The sequence below is a fragment of the Salmo salar genome, chromosome 02 (genome assembly GCF_965601325.2).
Source record: "Salmo salar chromosome 02, fSalSal1, whole genome shotgun sequence".
Taxonomy (NCBI): Eukaryota; Metazoa; Chordata; class Actinopteri; order Salmoniformes; family Salmonidae; genus Salmo; species Salmo salar.
The window spans coordinates 95,548,069-95,571,285 of record NC_138292.1 but is presented as its reverse complement, the minus strand read 5'-3'; the positions used below and the strand labels follow the sequence as shown (position 1 = coordinate 95,571,285).

The 23,217-nt window shown below is 41.4% G+C and overlaps 2 protein-coding genes across 2 annotated transcripts in view; both read left to right on the top strand.

The window, feature by feature from the left end:
- LOC145863689 (uncharacterized) overlaps positions 1-5,439 on the top strand; it is a 20,794-nt gene extending 15,355 nt beyond the window's left edge. Inside the window, exon 2 of the mRNA XM_082968348.1 lies at positions 1,087-5,439. Coding sequence (XP_082824474.1) covers positions 1,087-1,562 — 476 coding nt within the window. The 3' untranslated portion in view covers positions 1,563-5,439. The remainder of the gene's footprint in view (positions 1-1,086) is intronic.
- LOC145864282 (uncharacterized) lies at positions 1,598-23,217 on the top strand. The gene is made up of 3 exons (XM_082969804.1): positions 1,598-1,881; positions 16,765-16,815; positions 18,242-23,217. Exons 1-3 carry the CDS (start codon positions 1,598-1,600, stop codon positions 19,071-19,073), a joined length of 1,167 nt encoding a protein of 388 aa, XP_082825930.1. The 3' UTR covers positions 19,074-23,217.

The following is a 23,217-nucleotide window of genomic DNA, read 5'->3' as shown; positions in this document are numbered from 1 at the left end:
CGCCATGCGCGCGACCCTGATTTACCATTTCGGATAGTGTCTGGGACGCACGAACAAAACGCCGCTATTCGGATATAACGATGGATTATTTTGGACCAAACCAACATTTGTTATTGAAGTAGCAGTCCTGGGAGTGCATTCTGACGAAGACAACAAAAGGTAATCAAACTTTTATAATAGTAAATCTGATTTTGGTGAAGGCTAAACTTGCCGGGTGTCTAAATAGCTAGCCCGTGATGGCTGGGCTATGTACTTAGAATATTGCAAAATGTGCTTTCACCAAAAAGCTATTTTAAAATCGGACATATCGAGTGCATAGAGTTCTGTATCTATAATTCTTAAAATAATTGTTATGCTTTTTGTGAACGTTTATCGTGAGTAATTTAGTAAATTGTTAGCAAATTCCCCGGAAGTTTGCGGGGGGTATGCTAGTTCTGAACATCACATGCTAATGTAAAAAGCTGTTTTTTGATATAAATATGAACTTGATTGAACAAAACATGCATGTATTGTATAACATAATGTCCTAGGTGTGTCATCTGATGAAGATCATCAAAGGTTAGTGCTGCATTTAGCTGTGGTTTTGTTTTTTGTGACATTATATGCTAGCTTGAAAAATGGGTGTCTGATTATTTCTGGCTTGGTACTCTGCTGACATAATCTAATGTTTTGCTTTCGCTGTAAAGCCTTTTTGAAATCGGACAGTGTGGTTAGATAAAGGAGAGTCTTGTCTTTAAAATGCTGTGAAATAGTCATATGTTTGAAAAATTGAAGTTTTTGTATTTTTGAGGAATTTGTAATTCGCGCCACGCTTATCATTGGATATTGGAGCAGGTGTTCCGCTAGCGGAACGTCTAGATGTAAGAGGTTAACTGGGTAGATGCTTTGCTGCTTGCACTAATGAGCAGTCGCATGGAAACTAACAGAAACACGCACTTGTCACCGCATGAAATGCTTACGGGTCGACCCATGCCTGTGCCATCACTAGGGGGACTGTACAAAGGTCCCTCTTTAGACATACTAGAAACAGAACTAAAATCATATGTAAAGCACCTAACCAAGATACATGAAGTTATATATTCACAGGAGAAAAAGAAGGAACCGGAGTAGAGACCAGAGGGGCCACGCCAGGTAATACCAGGGGACCTGGTCTACATTCGGTGTTCCGGAGAAAGTGGGATCAACCAAGGAGAGAAGGACCCTACGAGGTGGCCGAAGCAACATCAACAGCCGTCCAGGTGAAAGGAAGCAAGACGTGGTATCATCTCAACCACTGCACCAGAGTCCCAACAGAAAGGAAGAAACAACCGGATAGAAAAGAGGATGCTGATACACCAAACGGGGGCGCGACAGGAGAAGAAGCAGCGGAAGAAATTGTGGCTCCAAAAGGAAGCCAGGAAGCTAACAGGCCAAGTGGAAGCCAAGAAACAACTGATACACCACCAACTGCTCTCAGAAGAAGTAAACGAAGAAACAGGGCGGGAGAAGAAACCTGCCAACCAACAATATTCAAACCTGTGGGACCAGAGACTCCAAGGGGAGGGGGGGAACGATATGCCTGACACTCCTGGTGATATGCCTGCTGTGGCAGATATCTATGGCGAAGGCCCAATACAATGGGACCCAGAAGTACACCCCAGAGAATGGGAACAATTCTTCCCTGGAATTAATGACTACCCAGATGGGGAGCCAGGTGGGTCAGAGGAGGGAGATCCACAAGCTAAAGAAGGAAATACCCCTACAGGAGCCACTGAAGAAGGAAATATCCCAACAGAAGCTACTGAAGGAGAGACGAGCCCAACAGGAGCTGCCGAAGGAGAAACTACTCAAACAGCAGGAGGAGAAACTTCCCAATGGAGAAAAGAGGGAGACGTTCGAAGGGCAAGGGACTTTTCCCACAATTGACTTCTCGACACTCACCGGTCCCCTTGATGAACAATTGAATAGGAAAAAAAGAGAGGAACCTGCCGAACAACCGGGTAGGACAAACAAGGTTAGCATTCCAGTCCCACCTCAGATCATAACGGAAACAGGAGAACAAAGATCGGTCACGATATACAGGGTAAAACCCCTACCTGATGTCGCGTACTGTGGATGGACTCATCATCAGACGAAGGGAGAAGTGATTTGGGATCCGAAAGGATGTGACTTAACAATAACCAAAGAAGAAAATGAATGGGTGCTCAGCATAAATAACATTGAACCCGTTGAAGGAGAAGAATTTATAGTTGAACTGGCACGTACAGGACTGACTGAAGGGAGCAGTTCAACCACCATGAAAATCGAATTCACACCGGCACCCAATCTAGAGGTGCTTACAACGACTAGAACCACGACGACTGTGGCAGCTGCTGTACACACCACAGTGGTCACCACCAGAGTACCAACTACTACTCTGGGTGAAAAATCCACTATACCTACAACAAAACCAAAAGCATCAGAAACAGCAGGGTTCTTTACTGACATTTGGAACTTGTTGACAAAACCCAACAGTCCACCTCAAGAGGACGACGCGGATGAAACAGCAAGTATGTTAGAACCAGAACCGCTCAAGGACAAAACATTGGAAGAAGCGGTAAAGAATGATTGGTATAAATGGGCTAGGTATACGGCGGACAGACATAGAATGGACGATTGTATCTTGTGCAGCAAATCACCCTTGTCTGAAGTGTTAATAGTACCTGAACATGCATCATTTGACAGTTGTGCTAATTGGAAAAATGCAAATTGTAAACCGGGAAAGTACCATATTCCTTTGTGACATTGAATGCAGAATGGCCTTGGGTAGTACTAGGGGTAAAACTATGTTAAATGAGACTGTACTGGCTAATAAGGAATGTGCTGCATACAACATTAAAACTGATTTAACTAGACCTCAGATAGAAAAAAGTACTGTGGTTAAGGGAAAATATGAATGTTTCTATAACTATGGTATTGGTGGGATTAACGTAGGAAACACAACTGTTAAATGTGACACTATCTGGGTGTTAGAGATTGCGGGGATTCGCAAATTTGATGAGAAAGGATTAATTACCAATAGGAGGGGTTCGTGTGGCCACATCACTCAGGTTGCACCGTCTCTTACTATGTTAAAAACCCAAGATAGAGGTATTGCTGATAGCTTTTGGATGTGTGGGAAAAACAAACTTCTGAATGTTCTTCCTGAAGAATGGACTGGATTATGTGCTTTAGTCAGAGCAGTCCAACAGGTTACCATCATCAAAACACCACAGGAGGAGCATGTTAAAACTAGAACTAGGAGGGAGTATGAATCAGATCCTAGAGTGTACCTTGATTCAATTGGACAACCCAGAGGTGTGCCCAACGAGTTTAAGGCCAGAGATGAGATTATATCTGGATTTGAATCTATATTTTTGTGGGTAACACCCAATAAGAATTTAGAGTGGATTAATTATATATACTATAACCAACAAAGATGTATTAATTATACTGACTCTGCCTTGACAGCCTTAGGAGAACAGGTAAAGGCCACAAGCCAGATGACATGGCAGAATAGGGAAGCTCTCAACTGGCTATTGGCAGAAAAGGGGGGAGTTTGTGTAATGTATGGAGATGCTTGTTGTACTTTTATTCCCAACAACACTGCACCTAATGGAACATTTTCCCTAGCTATGAATAAACTTAAAGGGTTAAGAGCAGAAGTAAAGGCGAATGCGGGGTTTGATTCTCATGCCTGGGATTGGTTGGACCTGGCTTTGGGAAAATGGGGTGCTATGTTTACTAGGCTGGCCATTATGATGGGTGGAGGTCTAGTAGCATTGGGCATTGTATTTTGCTGTGTGGTGCCTTTGGTTAAATCACTTGTGGTCAAAACCACTGTTAAAAACAGATGGCAGTACATGGAGCAGACCCTAGACATAAGAGGGGGTCAAGAAAGAAGTTTAAGGAACATATACTGGATCCACATCTCATAATCAATCCTGTCCCTGGTAACCCTGGACATTATACGGACAAGTATGGAAAACCTTGCAATGCTGTTGGAGGACCCCTTGATTGCCCTTTTGGTAATCCTAACTGTCGTCATGGGGTAATTCTTGGGGGAGGTTATGAGTGCCATGATTGGCGTCCTGGTGGGTTTCCTGTGTATGCCAAAGACCCCGATTCGGATGAGATAGTGCTTGTCCATGTACACAAAAAATGTCTGCAACCCAGGCGTTGCAAGTGGTGCTCCCAAGAGGACAATGATGGACATTACCATCATCCTGAACCCTTATTCTGTGCAATGTGTCAAAGAGAGGATTGCCCTATATGTGGAAATAAGGAATGTGCCCCTATGACGTAAATTCTGGTATGACTTTGAACAAACCTTAAGTGTATGTCGTATTTTATGTTTGTTTTATGGTTTTCATACATATATAAATGTATGCATTTTCTTTTAAATTTAAGCCAGTTTTGCCTTCCTAAAATGAGGATCATTTATTACACGCTAGGTAACAGAAGGTATTCCGGTTACAAGTGTCTACGGACCATGCCCTTAATCTTCTAGCAGTAATGAGTGATGTATGCTTAATTTCTGTTAGAAAGGGGTCCGCGAGGAAGAATCGTGTTAGAGTGTCTCAATTTGGAATGTTGTCTGTAACTTTTATTTTTGCTCACTCAGGCCTTGTTCAGATTCATAGTAAGAATATTAACTTTAATTAGGTCTATTATGTTTATTATTCTTTTAAATTCTTGTTATATTCTATACTCTACATAACTGAGATAACCTCAGGCAAGGCTATGTACTACATGCTCATGCTTCTTCATAGTATACTAATTTGTTATGTGTATCCTCATTTACTATTTTAAGCCTGACTGGATCTTTTACTCCTACCCATGTTATTGGATTGGAGATGTTTGGTCCAGTATATGATTATGTTTTATCTGTTCACATTTCGTTCAACACACTTACTATTCTATGTATCTATTATTTTGCTTCCATCCTTATTGTCTCTAGTTTAATCAGGTTTGATGTGGGACTAATTAGTCCCAGAGGAGGGATTTATGTGGGAGACTGCTGAGGGAAAGAAATATAAATACATTAGCTAGCGAAAGAGGAGACTGGCAGCTGACCCTGAGTGGAGATAACAGGTGGCCATACATCCCCAAGTAGGAACCACGCAACGGCCAGGCAAGCTGAATGTATGGCCATGACTAAATATATGCCAAGCGTAAGCATGCAAAGCATGCCTTATTTTCATATCCATATGAGGAGAATCTAGCCACCAAAATGTTAGAGCTAAAAGCAGATGAGGGCGTTATCCATTGGGTTGAAAGAAAATGGTGGCAGAACGCATGGTTTTACTTCATTTACATAAAGGGTGGACCTATGTATTGTATGTGCATAAAAGCAGAGCCGGGGCCTAAGGAAGGGAGTCGTTGTTCCGCGGACCGGCTCGGCTTTACTGCTCTGTATTAAAGTCTGTATTAAATTTACAAGTTCTTGTAAGAAGTGTTATTCTTAAGACAATTTTCCACCACACTAGCAGGCTGGTTAAGTTAGCATTAGCCTAGCTAACTTCTCCGACCATGCGGTCACTGAGCTACTCTCCTACTAAAGAAGATGAGGACATCACAGTGAAACAATATGTAGAGGGTGAGGCCGTTACTGTGAAAGAAGAAAAAGACGCGTTCAGAGTGAAAGAGGAGGAGGATGTCACAGTAAAACAAGAAGTAGAGGGTGAGGCCGTTACTGTGAAAGAAGAAAAAGACTCGTTCAGAGTGAAAGAGGAGGAGGATGCAGTTTATGGAGTGAAAGATGAGGAGGAGATGACTGTTATGTCGATAAAGGAGGAGGAAGAAACTGAATTTCTGGGCCCGGTTTTCCAAACGCAACTTAAGGCATCCAATGGTTCTAACGGTGAACTTAGCCATAAGATGGTTTTGAGAAACCGTTCCCCGATTAACACTAGTAAGTACTGTCTTAACAGAGGCACAAACTCTGCAGTTGTTGAACTGATGTTTGGTGTTAAAGGGGAAATATACAATCTCTACATCCATATTTGGACTTTTAAATTATTTATATATAGCCATTGATTCTTGAAGAATATAACACATGCCTCATGAGCTTAGTTTACCCCATCAGATCCCCAAATAAGCTTTTTTTTACTCCAACATCTAGAAACAATGTAAATCAACACTGTACAGCCTCAACATGGTTAAAACTGTAATGTTGATATCATGGATGGTCAGTCATTGCATCCATAGGTCTGTCTGCATTTGAAAGTAGTTACATTTCTCCAAACCCATCATCTTATTACCAAAACAGTGTTTGAACCGCAGATTGGTTGAGTGATTGCTGTGTGAGTTTTTTTAAACAGCAACAAAATGGCTGCCTAGAGACTTGGTTTGGTAAACAGCTGAGGGATGGGGGAAGGAGAAATGTAATCACTCTCAAATTGAAAGAGAAAGCTATTGTAGCAACCTTCAGGCTATCCCCTGAATTCACTACACTATGAATACAAAGACTGGCTGTCCATGATGTCATAATGATAGTTTAACCAGGTTTCTAGGCTAAATAGTATATTCTAGAATTCATCCATGATGTCATAATGATAGTTTAACCCGGTTTCTAGGCTTTATAGTATATTCTAGAATTCATCCATGATGTCATAATGATAGTTTAACCAGGTTTCTAGACTATATAGTATATTCTAGAATTACCAGTGTAGATTTCCTGTGGGGGTGAAATTATTACAGCTGTTGATAAGTCATTGTATAATATTCAGCCAATTTTTTCATGCCATTACATAAAAGGCGAAACATTCCTAGATTCAATTACATTCATGAATTGGTTTGAAACCTTTGTTTTAAACCCTTCTCAAAGTTGGTGCCTTGACGGATTTGTGAAAAACGGTTTGTCAAAAAACACTTATTTATATGTTACCTTTATTTAACCTGTCTGGGCAACGTGGGACATTTGCGTCCCACCCTAGTCAACAGCCAGTGGAATCGTGTCGCGCGAAATACAAATACCTCATAAATGCTATCACTTCAATTTCTCAAATATATGACTACTTTACACCATTTTATAGATACAACTCTCCTGAATCGAACCACGTTGTCCGATTTCAAAAAGGCTTTACAGCAAAAGCAAAACAGATTATGTTAGGAGAGTACCCTGCCAAAAATAATCACACTGCCATTTTCAAAGCAACTAGCATGCATCACAAATACCCCAAAACACAGCTAAATGCAGCGCTAACCTTTGACAATCTTCATCAGATGACACTCCTAGGACATCATGTTACACAATATATGCATATTTTGTTCGATAAAGTTCATATTTATATATAAAAACAGCATTTTACATCGGCGCATGACGTTCAGAAAATATTTTCCCTCAAATGCTTCCGGTGAATCAAATATAATATTGTCATTCAAAGAATTATAGATTAACATCTCGTGAATGCAACCGCATTGCCAGATTTAAAAATAACTTTACTGGGAAATCACACTTTGCAATAAACGAGGTGCTATGCTCAGAAAAATAGGCTAGGCGATACAGGTTAGCGCCATCTTGGACTCATCTAAAATCAAATATACTATTGTAAATATTCACTTACCTTTGATTATCTTCATCAGAAGGCACTTCCAGAAATCCCAGGTCCACAACAAATGTAGTTTTGTTCGAAAAAGTTGATAATTTATGTCCCAATAGCTCCTTCTTGTTAGCGCGTTCCGAAGGCTACTCATAATTTACGAAGCGCGCGGGACTTGTCCTCACGAATGTGCAAAAAAAAATGTATTTACGTTCGTTCAAACATGTCAAACGTTGTATAACATAAATCTTTAGGGCCTTTTTCAATCAGAACTTCAAAAATATTCAAGGCGGACGATTGCATTGTCTTACTAAACGTTTCGGAGCGAGAGAGTACCCACGGGCACGCGCATCATAGTAGTAATGGCCCTCCCTCTATGACAAAATTTCCAGGCCTCTCGTTCGGTCAATTTTTACCGGAGAAGACTCAAACCACTTTGTAAAGACTGTTGACATCTAGTGGAAGCCTTAGGAAGTGCTAAATGAATCCTAACTCACGGTGTGTTTCATAGGCAAAGGGTTGAAAGTGATTCCACAAATCAGATTTCCACTTCCTGTTAGGGTTTGTCTCAGGGTTTTGACTGCCATATGAGTTCTGTTATACTCACAGACACCATTCAAACAGTTTTAGAAACTTCTGTGTTTTCTATCCAAATCTACTAATTATCTGCATATTCTTGTTTGTGGGTAAGAGTAGTAACCAGTTTAAATCGGGTACGTTTTTTATCCGGCCGTGAAAATACTGCCCCCTATCCCCAACAAGTTAACTGGGCAAGTCAGTTAAGAACAAATTCTTATTTCCAATGATGGCCTACCCCGGACAACGCTGGGCCAATTGTGCACCACCCTATGGGACTCCCAATCACGGCCGGTTGTGATACAGCCTGTAGTGACGCCTCAAGCACTGAGATGCAGTGTCTTAGACCGCTGTGCCACTCGGGAGCCCCAAAATCATGTTCTAGTGTTGTCCCCAACTAAAATATCTCTTGGTCAACCAAGAGTAATCTGTTCTTTCTACCAATCGCTCCATGTGTTTTAATAAAATCAACTATATGTACGTAACTTGTCTGATGCTGTAAGCATGCTGTTTGATTAAATAATTACAGATACACAAGTTACTCGAGGGAGCCAGTCACCAATTTAACCAAGAAAAACTCTTCCCTCCTCCTCCCCCCGCTGCTGCTGGACTTCGTAAATTCTGCCGTTTTGCTCCTGAAGATTTTTCAGTAATTGACTACACCAGAGGTCGTAAAACTTTTCCATTTAGAGTGACAATGTATCTTACCATTTCTACCGATCTGCGTGCCAGTTATGATTTTCATATGCATATTTTACTGGAACAGTTTAATTTAATTCATAATAGTATCTCAAAATCATTGTCTGTGATTAATCTACATTCTATCTTAATCTAAATGAAAATTATACAAATCTAAAAGTAACTTTTATTGCCATTGCCAACTATGTAAAAATAAACTTGAAACATTGTATCAACTATCAACTGGGTCCTCCGAAACTTGTGATAGCAAGCTTGCAACATTGTATAAAATATTCTCGGCCCTCAGTTTCCCGGCGCCAGTGAGTTCAGGACAGACACAGCTGTCGGCTATTTGTGCAAAGGAAAAGAAGTAATCAGGTATTTTATGACATTTCCACTGGATCAGAGCATAACATTTTTCCCTTTCATGCCGAGTGGAAATATTTTACGAAAATACTTTGAGGAACTATTGTCGTACGCAATTGATTTTGATTAGACTTTGTTTACTTGCTGTTTGAGGTGAAGGAAAAATTACTTTGAGAAGCTCCACAACTCATTAGTGGTGGTGCATTAAGACAATCAGAAATACTATCAGACATCCCCAAATGGGCACATTTATAGGCCTACATTTGCACACAGGCAAGGAAGACTAGTCCTACTTCTATATGCGTAATTAGGTGTGCGTCCTTACTCAACATTGACAGGAGTGTTTCAAGCAAAGACAATTAATAAATTGCGAGGTCGGGTCTGGGTGGTCTGCCAGGGGCCGTTTCATTTAGTGTCCGTTTGGGTCGGCATGGGAATTGATTGTCTATAGTATGTTGTACCGAAGTTGACCGACTGAAAGGGAACAGTAGTTATAGTCATAACGTTACGCTTGTCATATGATGAACTTCAACTTAAATACTGGATCTTGCTGTCGGACAGTTTTTTAAAAATTCTGAAATGCACTCGAATTATGTATCATTTAGTGGCTCCTTATGTTATGCTGGGAAAACAGTTTTCGTGGGCACAGAAATACTGAATAATTTCAGAGTTTGCTAAATCCAATGGTTTTTAACTGAGATTCATCTTGTAATCCTAGATGGCGTGTTGTAAATGTTATGTTTTTTTCGTCTTTTTTAAAATATATTGCAATATATTTAAATCTTTTTTTCCGTTTTTAAATTAAATATACCTTCCGGCAACCCGCCTCACCCATTATGATACCGATCTGCTATTTTTTAGGCCTTATAGCTAGAACCTCCATCAGCAGCTAACCAGCTAATTAGCTGGCAGCTATTTAGTCATTGTTAACCACTGCTAGATGTCTTTACCTTTTTAGCTCAGACACCAGCTGCTTTTAGCCTGGATAATACCTGCCAGTCTGCACAGCGCGATATCAACCCTGAGCATATCGAACTGTTTTTCTCCACTACATCACCGTATTCCTGCCGTAAGCTCTGGACCATTACACCGGATAATCGCAGCTAGCTAGCTGCTACCGAGTGACCTAGCCTCAAAGCTAGCCTTGAGCCCGGCCCATCTCCCGGCCTGCTCAGTGGACTCTAGGATCACTCAGCTACACAGCTGACGCCTCCCGGACTCTTCACTAAGACGACTAGAAGCCACTACATCACCGGATTCCTGCCGTAAGCTCTGGACCTTTGCACCGGAGTGGCTATAGTGGCTAACGCCCTTGTCCCGAAGCTAGCACCAGTTAGCCTCGAGCCGGGTGTATCTCCCGGCTAGCAAACAAAATTACTCCAGCTACAATACCTCTTTTGCCAATTGGCCTGGACCCTTTGTAAACATGGAGCCCCGCCGATCCATCACGACTGGTCTGTCGACGCAATTCCGTCTGATGTGCCTTCGGTGATGCCCTTGTCCCGAAGCTAGCACCAGTTAGCCTCGAGCCAGGCGCATCTCCCAGCTAGCGTAGTAACGGCTACCTAACGGCTTCCCTGGTTCATATATTCCTGTTCACTGGACCCTATGATCACTTGGCTACATAGCTGATGCCTGCTGGACTGTTCATTAATCACGGTACTCTGTTTTGTTTATCTGTTGGCCCCAGCCTCGAACTCAGGCCCTGTGTGTAGTTAACTGACCCTCTGCCCATTCATCACCATTTTACCTGTTGTTGTTGTCTTAGCTGATTAACTGTTGTCTTACCCGTTGTTGTCTTAGCTAGCTCTCCCAATCAACACCTGTGATTGCTTTTTGCCTCGCTTTATGTCTCTCTAATGTCAATATGCCTTGTATACTGTTGTTTAGGGTAGTTATCATTGTTTTATTTTACTGCGGAGCCCCTAGTCCCACTCAACATGCCTCAGAGAACTCTTTTGTCCCACCTCCCACACATGCGGTGACCTCACCTAGCATAACTGGTGCCTCCAGAGATGCAACCTCTCTTATCGTCACTCAACGCCTAGGTTTACCTCCACTGTACCCGCACCCTACCATACCCCTGTCTGTACATTAGGCCTTGAATCTATACTACCCAGAATTCTGCTCCTTTTATTTTCTGTTCACAACGCACTAGACGAGCAGTTCTGATATCCTTTAGCCGTACCCTCATCCTACTCCTCTGTTCCTCGGGTGATGTAGAGGTTAACCCAGGCCCTGTGTGTCCCCAGGCGCTCTCATTTGTTGACTTCTGTAACCGTAAAAGCCTTGGTTTCATGCATGTTAACATCAGAAGCCTCCTCCCTAAGTTTGTTTGACTCACTGCTTTAGCACACTCCGCCAACCTTGATGTCCTTGCCGTGTCTGAATCCTGGCTTTGGAAGGCCACCAAAATTCTGAAATTTCCATCCCCAACTACAACATTTTCCGTCAAGATAGAACTGCCAAAGGGGGAGGAGTTGCAATCTACTGCAGAGATGGCTTGCAAAGTTCTGTCATACTTTCCAGGTCTATGCCCAAACAGTTCGAGCTTCTAATTTTAAAAATGAATCACTCCAGAAACAAGTCTCTCACTGTTGCCAGCTGTTATAGACCCACCTCAGCTCCCAGCTGTGCCCTGGACACCATATGTGAATCGATTGCCCCCCATCTATCTTCAGAGTTCGTTCTGTTAGGTGACCTAAACTGGGATATGCTTAACACCCCGGCCATCCTACAATCCAAGCTAGATGGGCACCCTCATAGATATTATCCTGACCAACTTGCCCTCCAAATACACCTCTGCTGTTTTCAATCAGGATCTCAGCGATCACTGCCTCATTGCCTGCATCTGTTATGTGTTCGTGGTCAAACGACCACCCCTCATCACTGTTAAACACTCCTGCGAGCAGGCCTTTCTAATCGACCTTGCCCGGGTATCCTGGAAGGACATTGACCTCATCCCGTCAGTATAGGATGCCTGGTTGTTCTTTAAAAGTAATTTCCTAAATAAGGATTTTCTTAAATTAGCATGCCCCTTTAAAAAATGTATAACTAAGAACAGATATAGCCCTTGGTTCACTCCAGACCTGACTGCCCTCGACCATTACAAAAACATCCTCTGGCGTACTGCACTAGCATCGAATAGTCCCCGCGATATGCAACTTTTCAGAGAAGTCCGGAACCAATACACACAGTCAGTTAGGAAAGCAAAGGCTTTCTCAAACAGAAATGTGCATCCCGTAGCTCTAACTCCAAAAAGTTTTGGGACACTGTAAAGTCCATGGAGACTAAGAGCACCTCCTCCCAGCTGCCAATCTGCACTGAGGCTAGGAAACACTGTCACCACCGATAAATCCACAATAATGGAGAATTTCAATAAGCTTTTCTCTACGGCTGGAGATGCTTTCCTCCTGGCTACCCCAACCCCGGCCAACAGCTCCGCACCCCCCGAAGCTACTTGCCCAAGCCTCCCCAGCTTCTCCTTCATCAAAATCCAGATAGGTGATGTTCTGAAAGAGCTGTAAAACCTGGACCCGTACAAATCAGCTGGGCTAGACAAGCTGGACCCTCTTTCTAAAATTATCTGCCGCCATTGTTGCAACCCCTATTACTAGACTGTTCAACCTTTCTTTCGTATAGTTCGAGATTCCTAAAAATCAGAAAGCTTCCGTGGTCAACCCCCTCTTCAAAGGGGGTGACACTCTAGACCCAAACTGTTACAGACCTATATCCATCCTGTCCTGCCTTTCTAAAGTCTTCGAAGCCAAGTTAATAAACAGATCACTGATTATTTCGAATCCCACCGTACCTTCTCCGCTGTGCAATCCGGTTTCCGAACTGATCATTGTTGCACCTCATCCACGCTCAAGGTACTAAACGATATCATAACCGCGATCGTTAAAAGACAGTACTGTGCAGCCGTCTTCATTGACCTGGCCTGTTGTCCGAACCTCTGGCAGTCTCTATGGGGGTACCACAGGATTCAAATCTCGGGCCGACTCTTTTCTCTGCATATATCAGCGATGTCGCTCTTGCTGCGTGTGATTCCTTGATTCACCTCTCCGCAGACGACACCATTCTGTATACATCTGGCCCTTCTTTGGAGACTGTGTTAACCTCTTGCTTCGAGATAGGATCCCGTTAACGGGATTGTTTGACAAAATAGCATGGTGTGAAATTTTAAAACAACAAAATTCTAATAATTTCAATTTTTTAAAACATACAACTATTTTACACCATTTTAAAGATACACTTCTCGTTAATGCAACCACAGTGTTCGATTTCAAAAAGGCTTTACAGCGAAAGCAATACATTACATTATGATAGGACACCACCAAAACAAGAAAAGCCACACAGCCATTTTCCTAGCAAGGAGATGCGTCACAAAAACCCGAAATACAGCTAAAATTAAGCACTAACCTTTGACGATCTTCATCAGATGACACTCATAGGACATCATGTTACAAAATACATGTATGTTTTGTTCGATCAAGTTCATATTTATATCCAAAAACAGCATTTTACATTGGCCCGTGATGTTCAGAAAATGTTCACACACAATGTGCACACATATTACAGAAATACTCGTCATAAACGTTGACAAATTACATAACAATTATTTAAAGAATTATAGATATACTACTTTTAATGCAACCGCTGTGTCAGATTTCAAAACAACTTTACGGGGAAAGCACATTGTTCAATATTCTGAGTACAGAGCTCAGCCATCAAAGCAAGCTATACAGTTACCCGCCAAGTCATGGCGTCTGCAAAACTCCAAAATAGTGTTATAAATCTTTCCTTACCTTTGCTGATCTTCGGCAGAATGCACTCGAAGGATTCCCACTTCCACAAGAAATGTTCATTTGTTCGATAAAGTCCATAATTTATGTCCAAATACCTCCGTTTTTTTGGCGCGTCCAGAACACTATTCCAAAGGCACGAGACGGGGGCGCAAATAAATAGACGAAAAGCTCAAAAGTTCCATTACAGTTTGTAGAAACATGTCAAACGATGTTTACAATCAATCTTTGGGGTATTTTTAATGTAAAAATGCGATAATTTTCCAACCGGACAATAGCGTATTCATTCCAGAAGGAAAAGAACGAAAGGCGCGCCTCACCAAGTCCCATGTCCTCAGACAGGCCACTCATTGACTGAGCTCCTGTTTTCTGCCTAGTAACAGGAGAAGGATGAAACCCCCATGTGGCTCAGTTGGTAGAGCATGGTGTTTGCAATGCCAGCATGGTGTGTGCAACGCCAGGGTTGTGGGTTCGATTCCCACGGGGGGCCAGTACAAAAAAAATGTATGTATTCACTACTGTAAGTCGCTCTGGATAAGAGCGTCTGCTAAATGACTAAAATGTAAATGTAAATGTAAACCAGTTTCTAAAGACTGTTGACAGCCAATGGAAGCCTTAGGAAGTGCAACATGACCCCTTAGACACTGTAGTTTTGATAGGAATTCAAAAGAAAAACTACAATTCTCAGATTTCCCACCTCCTGTTTGAATTTTTCTCAGGTTTTAGTAGATACAGTATGTAGATACAGTATGAGTTCTGTTATACTCACAGACATCATTCAAACAGTTTTAGAAACTTCAGAGTGTTTTCTATCCAAATCTACTAATAGTATGCATATCCTACCTTCTGAGTCTGAGTAGGAGGCAGTTTAATTTGGGTACGTTTTTCATCCGAACGTGAAAATACTGCCCCCTATCCCTAAGAGGTTTTAACAAACCTCCAAACGAGCTTCAATGCAATACAGCACTCTTTCGGTGGCCTCCAACTGCTATTAAATGCTAGTAAAACAAAATGCATGCTCTTCAACCGATCGCTGCCCGTACCAACCCGCCCGACTAGCATCACTACTCTGGACGGTTCTGACCTAGAATATGTGGACAACTACAAATACCTAGGTGTCTGGTTAGACTGTAAACTCTCCTTCCAGACTCATATTAAGCATCTCCAATCCAAAATTAAATCTAGAATCGGCTTCCTATTTCACAACAAACCCTCCTTCACTCACGCTGCCAAACATACCCTTGTAAAACTGACTATCCTACCCATCCTTGACTTCGGTGATGTCAGTTTCAAAATAGCCTCCAACACTCCAATCAGCAAACTGGATGCAGTCTATCACAGTGCCAACCGTTTTGTCACCAAAGCCCCATATAGCACCCACCACTGCGACCTGTATGCTCTCGTCGGCTGGCCCTCGCTACATATTCGTCGCCAAACCCACTGGCTCCAGGTCATCTACAAGTCTTTGCTAAGGTCGCCTTAACTCAGCTCACTGGTCACCATAGCAACACCCATCCATAGCATGCACTCCAGGAGGTATATCTCACTGGTCATCCCCAAAGCCAACACCTATTTTGGCTGACTTTCCTTCCAGTTCTCTGCTGCCAATCACTGGAACGAATTGCAAAAATTGCTGACTTTGGAGACTTATATCTCCCTCACTAACTTCAAGCATCAGCTATCTGAGCAGCTTACCGATCGCTGCAGCTGTACACAGCCCATCTGTAAATAGCCCATCCAACTGCCTACCTCATCCCCATGTTTTTATATACTTCTTTTGCTCTTTTGCATCCCAGTATCTCTACTTGCACATCATCATCTGCACATCCATCACTCCAGTGTTAATTTGCTACATTGTAATTACTTTGCTACTATGGCCTATTTATTGCCTTACCTCCTTACTCCATTTGCACACACTGTATATAGATTTTTCTGTTGTGTTATTGACTGTACATTTGTTTATCCCACGTGTAACTCTGTGTTTGTGTCGCACTGCTTTGCTTTATCTTGGCCAGGTCACAGTTGTAAATGAGAACTTGTTCTCTACTGGCCTACCTGGTTAAGTAAATAACTAAAATCTTAACTTTATTGACAACACCCAAATGGATACTGTCATTAACGCGGTTCTTCAATAATTACACATAATTCTTAATGCTTTAGGAAACATATTAAACAGGAGATTCAAATATCCTTACAATTATAATCCAAGGTAGTGTGAAATGTACTCATAAGCAACCTGGAAATGGATGTTACTCCCCTGAATTTCCCCCATTCACATTCAGAATACATTGTGAAAAACTAAAATCTTTGCTCACCATTTTTGCTCCAGGCAGATATAGTACATCCATAACTATCGCTTTCCTCATTAGCAGGGAGGAGTTTCTGCAATCAAATTGCCCTCGTGCTGCAATTTTAGCAAATACAGAAAGGGGCCTATATTGGAGACCAAAAGTTGTCTGGCACACTGCTTAGAGTTTCAACAACATGAATATCTTATTTCTAGCCTACAATCATCGATGTTACTAGTAATGTGAAAACAAGACAAAATATGACTATTCTTGCTCATTTTAAGGCAAATGTCAAATTTTTACATTCATTACAGATGTCAGTTGTTGTACAACATCATGGCTACGCTGTTGGCATCACCTTTTACAGTGGATTACCGCTGTTGTGGGCCTTTAATCATCTGTCTGACTTTGTTGTTCACACAGGAGTGAGACGGACCTACCGTGGGTCCTCTGGGGAGCCTCAACAACCTCATGATGCTGACAAGGCAGAGAAGAGTCTCTCCACATTAGAACACCTCAAGAAACACCCGCAGAGATCCACAGGGAAGAGAACTCACTGCTGCTCTGACTGTGGGAAGAGGTTTGTTTCTCCAGGACATTTAAAATCACACGAGAGAATACACACGGGGGAGAAACCTTATAGCTGTGCTCAATGTGGGAAGAGATGCACCCAGTCAACAGACTTTAAAAAACATGAGAGAATACATACAGGAGAGAAACCTTATAGGTGTGATCATTGTGGGAAGAGTTTTGTTCAATCTGGGAAGCTGACTGTACACATGAGAATACACACAGGAGAGAAGCCTTATACCTGTGATCAGTGTGGGAAGACATTTGTTCAATCTCACCAGCTGACATTACACCAGAGAATACACACAGGAGAGAAACCCTATTGCTGTGATCAATGTGGGAAGAGTTTTACAAGATCTTGCGAACTGACATTACACCAGAGAATACACACAGGAGAGAAATCTTATAGCTGTGATCAATGTGGGAAGAGTTTTGCTGCATCTAGCAATCTGACTGTACACCAGAGAAGACACACAGGAGAGAAACCTTATAGCTGTGATCAATGTGGGAAGAGTTTTACAGGATCTGGCAATCTGACAAGACACCAGAGAATACACACAGGAGAGAAGCCTTATAGCTGTGATCATTGTGTGAAGAGTTTTACTGCATCTAGCAATCTGACTCTACACCAGAGAATACACACAGGAGAGAAACCCTATAGCTGTGATCAATGTGGGAAGAGTTTTGGTCAATTTGGGCAGCTGACTGTACACCAGAGAACACACACAGGAGAGAAACCTTATAGCTGTGGTGAATGTGGGAAGACATTTGTTCAATCTCACCAGCTGACATTACACCAGAGAACACACACAGGAGAGAAACCTTTTAGCTGTGATCAATGTGGGAAACGTTTTGCTTCATCTAGCAATCTGACTCTACACCAGAGAATACACACAGGAAAGAAACCCTTTATCTGTGATCAATGTGGGAAGAGTTTTGCTGCATCTAGCAATCTGACACTACACCAGAGAATACACACAGGAGAGAAACCCTATTGCTGTGATCAATGTGGGAAGAGTTTTACAAGATCTAGCAAACTGACATTACACCAGAGAATACACACAGGAGAGAAACCTTTTAGCTGTGATCAATGTGGGAAGAGTTTTGCTGCATCTAGCAATCTGACTCTACACCAGAGAATACACACAGGAGAGAAATCTTTTAGCTGTGATCAATGTGGGAAGAGTTTTGGTCGATTTGGGCAGCTGACTGTACACCAGCGAACACACACAGGAGAGAAACCTTATAGCTGTGATCAATGTGGGAAGACATTTGTTCAATCTCACCAGCTGACATTACACCAGAGAACACACACAGGAGAGAAACCTTTTATCTGTGATCAATGTGGGAAGAGTTTTGCTGCATCTAGCAATCTGACTCTACACCAGAGAATACACACAGGAGAGAAATCCTATAGCTGTGATCAATGTGGGAAGAGTTTTGGTCAATTTGGGCAGCTGACTGTACACCAGAGAATACACACAGGAGAGAAGCCTTATAGCTGTGATCAATGTGGGAAGAGTTTTGCTGCATCTAGCAATCTGACTCTACACCAGAGAATACACACAGGAGAGAAACCTTATAGCTGTGATCAATGTGGGAAGAGTTTTACAGAATCTGGCAGTCTGACAAGACACCAGAGAATACACACAGGAGAGAAGCCTTATAGCTGTGATCAATGTGGGAAGAGTTTTTCTGCATCTAGCAATCTGACTCAACACCAGAGAATACACACAGGAGAGAAACCCTATAGCTGTGATCAATGTGGGAAGAGTTTTGGTCAATTTGGGCAGCTGACTGTACACCAGAGAATACACACAGGAGAGAAGCCTTATAGCTGTGATCAATGTGGGAAGAGTTTTGCTGTATCTAGCAATCTGACTCTACACCAGAGAATACACACAGGAGAGAAACCTTATAGCTGTGATCAATGTGGGAAGAGTTTTACAGAATCTGGCAATCTGACAAGACACCAGAGAATACACACAGGAGAGAAGCCTTATAGCTGTGATCAATGTGGGAAGAGTTTTTCTGCATCTAGCAATCTGACTCAACACCAGAGAATACACACAGGAGAGAAATCCTATTGCTGTGATCAATGTGGGAAGAGTTTTATAAGATCTAGCAAACTGACATTACACCAGAGACTACACACAGGAGAGAAACCTTTTAGCTGTGATCAATGTGGGAAGAGTTTTGTTCATTCTGGGAGTCTGACTGTACACAGGAGAGAACCCCTATTGCTGTGATCAATGTGGGAAGAGTTTTATAAGATCTAGCAAACTGACATTACACCAGAGAATACACACAGGGGAGAAGTCTTATACATGTGATCAGTGTGGGAAGAGTTTTGCTGCATCTAGCAATCTGACTCTACACCAGAGAATACACACAGGAGAGAAACCTTATAGCTGTGATCAATGTGGGAAGAGTTTTGTTCATTCTGGGAATGTGACTGTACACCAGAGAATACACACAGGAGAGAAATCTTATAGCTGTGATCAATGTGGGAAGAGTTTTGTTCATTCTGGGAATCTGACTGTACACAAGAGAACACATAGAGGAGAGAAACCTCTTAGCTCTGCCCAGAGATAATCTGATAAAAGATCTCTGATCAAATATCAGAAAATACATGGAGTTGTTTCATGATATCAATAAATAAACTTCACAATGTAGAATGTTAACACATTGTAGTAGGACAATGTAGACACCTAAACGTTTGCCCCTTCATCAATTGATTTCAACATGATATGGATATTAGCCTTGGGGAAAATCCAGGCTCTGAAAGGGTTGTTACACTTACCACGTTGGTGACCCACTTGAATCAAAATGCAACACTTCAAAATGTAGCTAGCTGTTTTCTACAAGTTGTCCTCTAACAAGTGATGTACACATTGTTCCCAGATTCCGTGTGGTTTTTGAGCTGTTAGTTTTAACAGGACGTGCAACTTCATCTCCCTCCTGTCACACAAATGATTTTAGCATGATATCGATGAATAAGTGTTGTGTTCCTTTGTTTAGCGACCCCTACATTTAAATGCGTCACTCCAAAATGTAGCTGACTGTCTTCTGCAGGTTGTCCTCTAACCAGTGAGGTAAAAATATATCTCCCATTTCCATGTGTTTTTTTATTTGTGTTAGTTTCAACAACAGTACAACCTGATTTCCCCCCTGACTATATCAGTGATTTATTGCTACTTGTCAAAACAAGTGTTTTTGCTGCTTGTGCAGTTTATAAGAAGCTTGTTTAATAAAAATACAAGTAATATGATTATTGTGGCAGATGTTTGTGTATATTGTACATTTTATGTTTAGGTTTTCAATATATCACAAACTGTTTCTGCATTTTGGTTTTTGATTTGGACACCCCACCAGACATTATTTCCTAAAGGACTTAATGATGAAATGCCTATGTATTTTATGTTGTGATTCTGAACTTGAATTATTTCCCTATTTAAGATAATTCTGATGCTTTTCGTACGATGTACCCAATGATTAATGAAAACTTGTCCTCATTGTGGTTTTATTTAATGCGTCTTATTTATACACTGTAGTGTTTGTGAAATGCTTGTTATGTTTGGTAGCACTTATTTATTTGTCCTTTGCCTCCAACCCCTTTCCATGCATGGAAAATATCCCACCTAGCAACATTTAATTGAAAAGATGTTGAAAATAAGACTATGCCCAACATCCAATACACATTCAGTTTTAGTTGAAAGTGAAAGTTGAGAAGATGTCGTTTTTTCATTGACTTGAAAACAACTTAAATTCAACGTACTTGCAGCCTATACACATGGACTCAGTATAATAAATTGGTCTATAATCAATTGTATTAACAATCCTACATCACTCCAGCATTTATTGACAACATTCAAGTGCTAATTGTCTTTATTCCACTACTGAAGAAGCAGGACTCAAATCACCTCATATTTCAAACATTCAGCCTGACAAAAGATACATGTTTTATTATTTTATGCCTCACCATTAAGTTAATTATTGCCAATACATATTAACAAAGGGGTGTACATTTGGTTTGATATTTCATATTTACAATTAATGTAGCATTTAGTAATCAATGATTTATGCAACCAACTGACCATTTTTGGGTACAATTATATTGACGTAATATCAGGGATCATTTTATAATGTCATTTTAGAATATCTGTGTTCATTCTCAGATGTGCCAACCCAAATGTACTAGAGCATGACATTGGGGACTGGGCCCCGATCCAACAACATGCCTATCTAGTGAACCCTGAAAAGGTAGAGAAGCTGAGGTGGAAAGTTACTACGGATATTGCCAGAGTTTCCTCTTGAAATCAGAAATGTCCGTTTTAAGGGCAACTTGGTTGCTGATTGTCTCAGGGGTGGGCAGTCAAAAATGTTTTGTGTTTAGCCATTGCGTTGCCATGGATCCCAATTTATTTTGACTGCACGTTTTTCCGTATTGGAGATGAGTTTTGTTTGGGCTCGTTCCAAGTGGACGAGAGTTCTAGAAGCTAGTGAGTTTTAGGAAGACGAGAGTTCTAGAAGCTAGTGGGTTTTAGGAAGACGAGAGTTCTAGAAGCTAGTGAGTTTTAGGAAGACGAGAGTTCTAGAAGCTAGTGAGTTTTAGGAAGACGAGAGTTCTAGAAGCTAGTGGGTTTTAGGAAGACGACAGTTCTAGAAGCTAGTGGGTTTTAGGAAGACGAGAGTTCTAGAAGCTAGTGAGTTTTAGGAAGACGAGAGTTCTAGAAGCTAGTGAGTTTTAGGAAGACGAGAGTTCTAGAAGCTAGTAAGTTTTAGGAAGACGAGAGTTCTAGAAGCTAGTGGGTTTTAGGAAGACGAGAGTTCTAGAAGCTAGTGAGTTTTAGGAAGACGAGAGTTCTAGAAGCTAGAATTTTAGGATTCTATAGAAAGAAAAAGGATAAAAAAAATCATTCGTGTAATAAATAAATATTATTTTGTTTTCTTGTTTTTATTTGTTGATTGTATATTATTATTTAGAAATGTGTTTTTTCTTGTTTTTAATTGTTGACAGCCAGTAGACACCATGTTTATATTCGTGAAGGTGAAGCTTTGTAGATGATTATAATGTGAAATGGAAGTTGTAGAGATACTCTGAATGATTGGCTATGAAAAGCCAACTGACATTTACTCCTGAGGTGCTGACTTTTTGCACCCTCGACAACCACTGTGATTATTATTATTTGACCCTGCTGGTCATCTATGAACATTTAAACATCTTGGCCATGTTCTGTTCTAATCTCCACCCGGCACAGCCAGAAGAGGACTGGCCACCCCTCATAGCCTGGTTCCTCTCTAGGTTTCTTCCTAGGTTTTGGCCTTTCTAGGGAGTTTTTCCTAGGGAGTTTTTCCTAGCCACCGTGCTTCTACACCTGCATTGTTTGTTGTTTGGGGTTTTAGGCTGGGTTTCTGTACAGTACTTTGAGATATCAGCTGATGTAAGAAGGGCTATATAAATACATTTGATCTGAATTGATTGATTGTACAACTGAATGCATTCAACTGAAATGTGTCTTGGGTACATATTGGTGTCGCCTGGTTAGTCAGTATGTGTTACACCTGTGCTGGCTTGTCCATCTCGTTAGTGCGAAGGTGTTTCACCTGAGCTGGTCCAGGTTCTATTTAAGAGTGTCTGGCCCAGTGCTCCAGTTTTCTTGATAGATGTGGAGAGTCAACACCTTTAGTTGCTCCACCTTTTTGGTTTGCTTCCTGTCTTTAAGTTTGGTGTGGGTTTTTCTTTTGTTTTCCTCTTCTTGGGCAGATTTAGTGGGTCTCATGATGGGTGTCTTTTAGGTCCCAGTTGTTGTTACTAGTCAACTTTCAGTGGACACTGAGAGCAAAACTACAAGATTATGTTATAATACTTTTATTGCATCAAATGGTTGTTTAATGCAACAGAATAGAGGGTTCTTAGAACTATTGTGTCTGTGTGTTCTACTGAGGATGGGCCTCTGGGATAAAACACTGACAGGATATTTACAATGTCTTTTGGGTGATAAAACCTAAAGAGACCACATTCCACAGCATGAGTTAATGTTTCTGTTCTATATGGTACCAGGGAGAGATGACCCCAGGGCCAGACCCTGGTCTCTACACAAAGAGTACTGTTTTTACAGCAGATACTTATTATTCTCAGCAGACAGTATCTTTCATACAAATCTTAACCTTGTTACCCGTTCTATACATCTGTTGTTCGTCATGTAGATTGAAAGGGGTGTATCTTGGCAGTAAAAGACCTTTGTACTTTTGTCTCGGGGCTCTCAATGAATCATCTGGTGGTGATTCGTCGACCAGCCATCATTATCGTAGAGCACTCAATTGATATGTGTGTGTTGTATTGACCTGCTGCCTTATTAATATGTGAATAAAGATTTAGTTTCAGAATAA

Coding starts and splice junctions, on each gene's coding strand:
- LOC145864282 (XM_082969804.1), top strand. CDS start 1,598: ATGGCGAAGGCCCAATACAATGGGACCCAGAAGTACACCCCAGAGAAT. Junction 1,882..16,764: donor AAGAGGGAGACGTTCGAAGG/GCAAGGGACTTT, acceptor TCTCCACATTAG/AACACCTCAAGAAACACCCG. Junction 16,816..18,241: donor AGGGAAGAGAACTCACTGCT/GCTCTGACTGTG, acceptor GAAATCCTATAG/CTGTGATCAATGTGGGAAGA.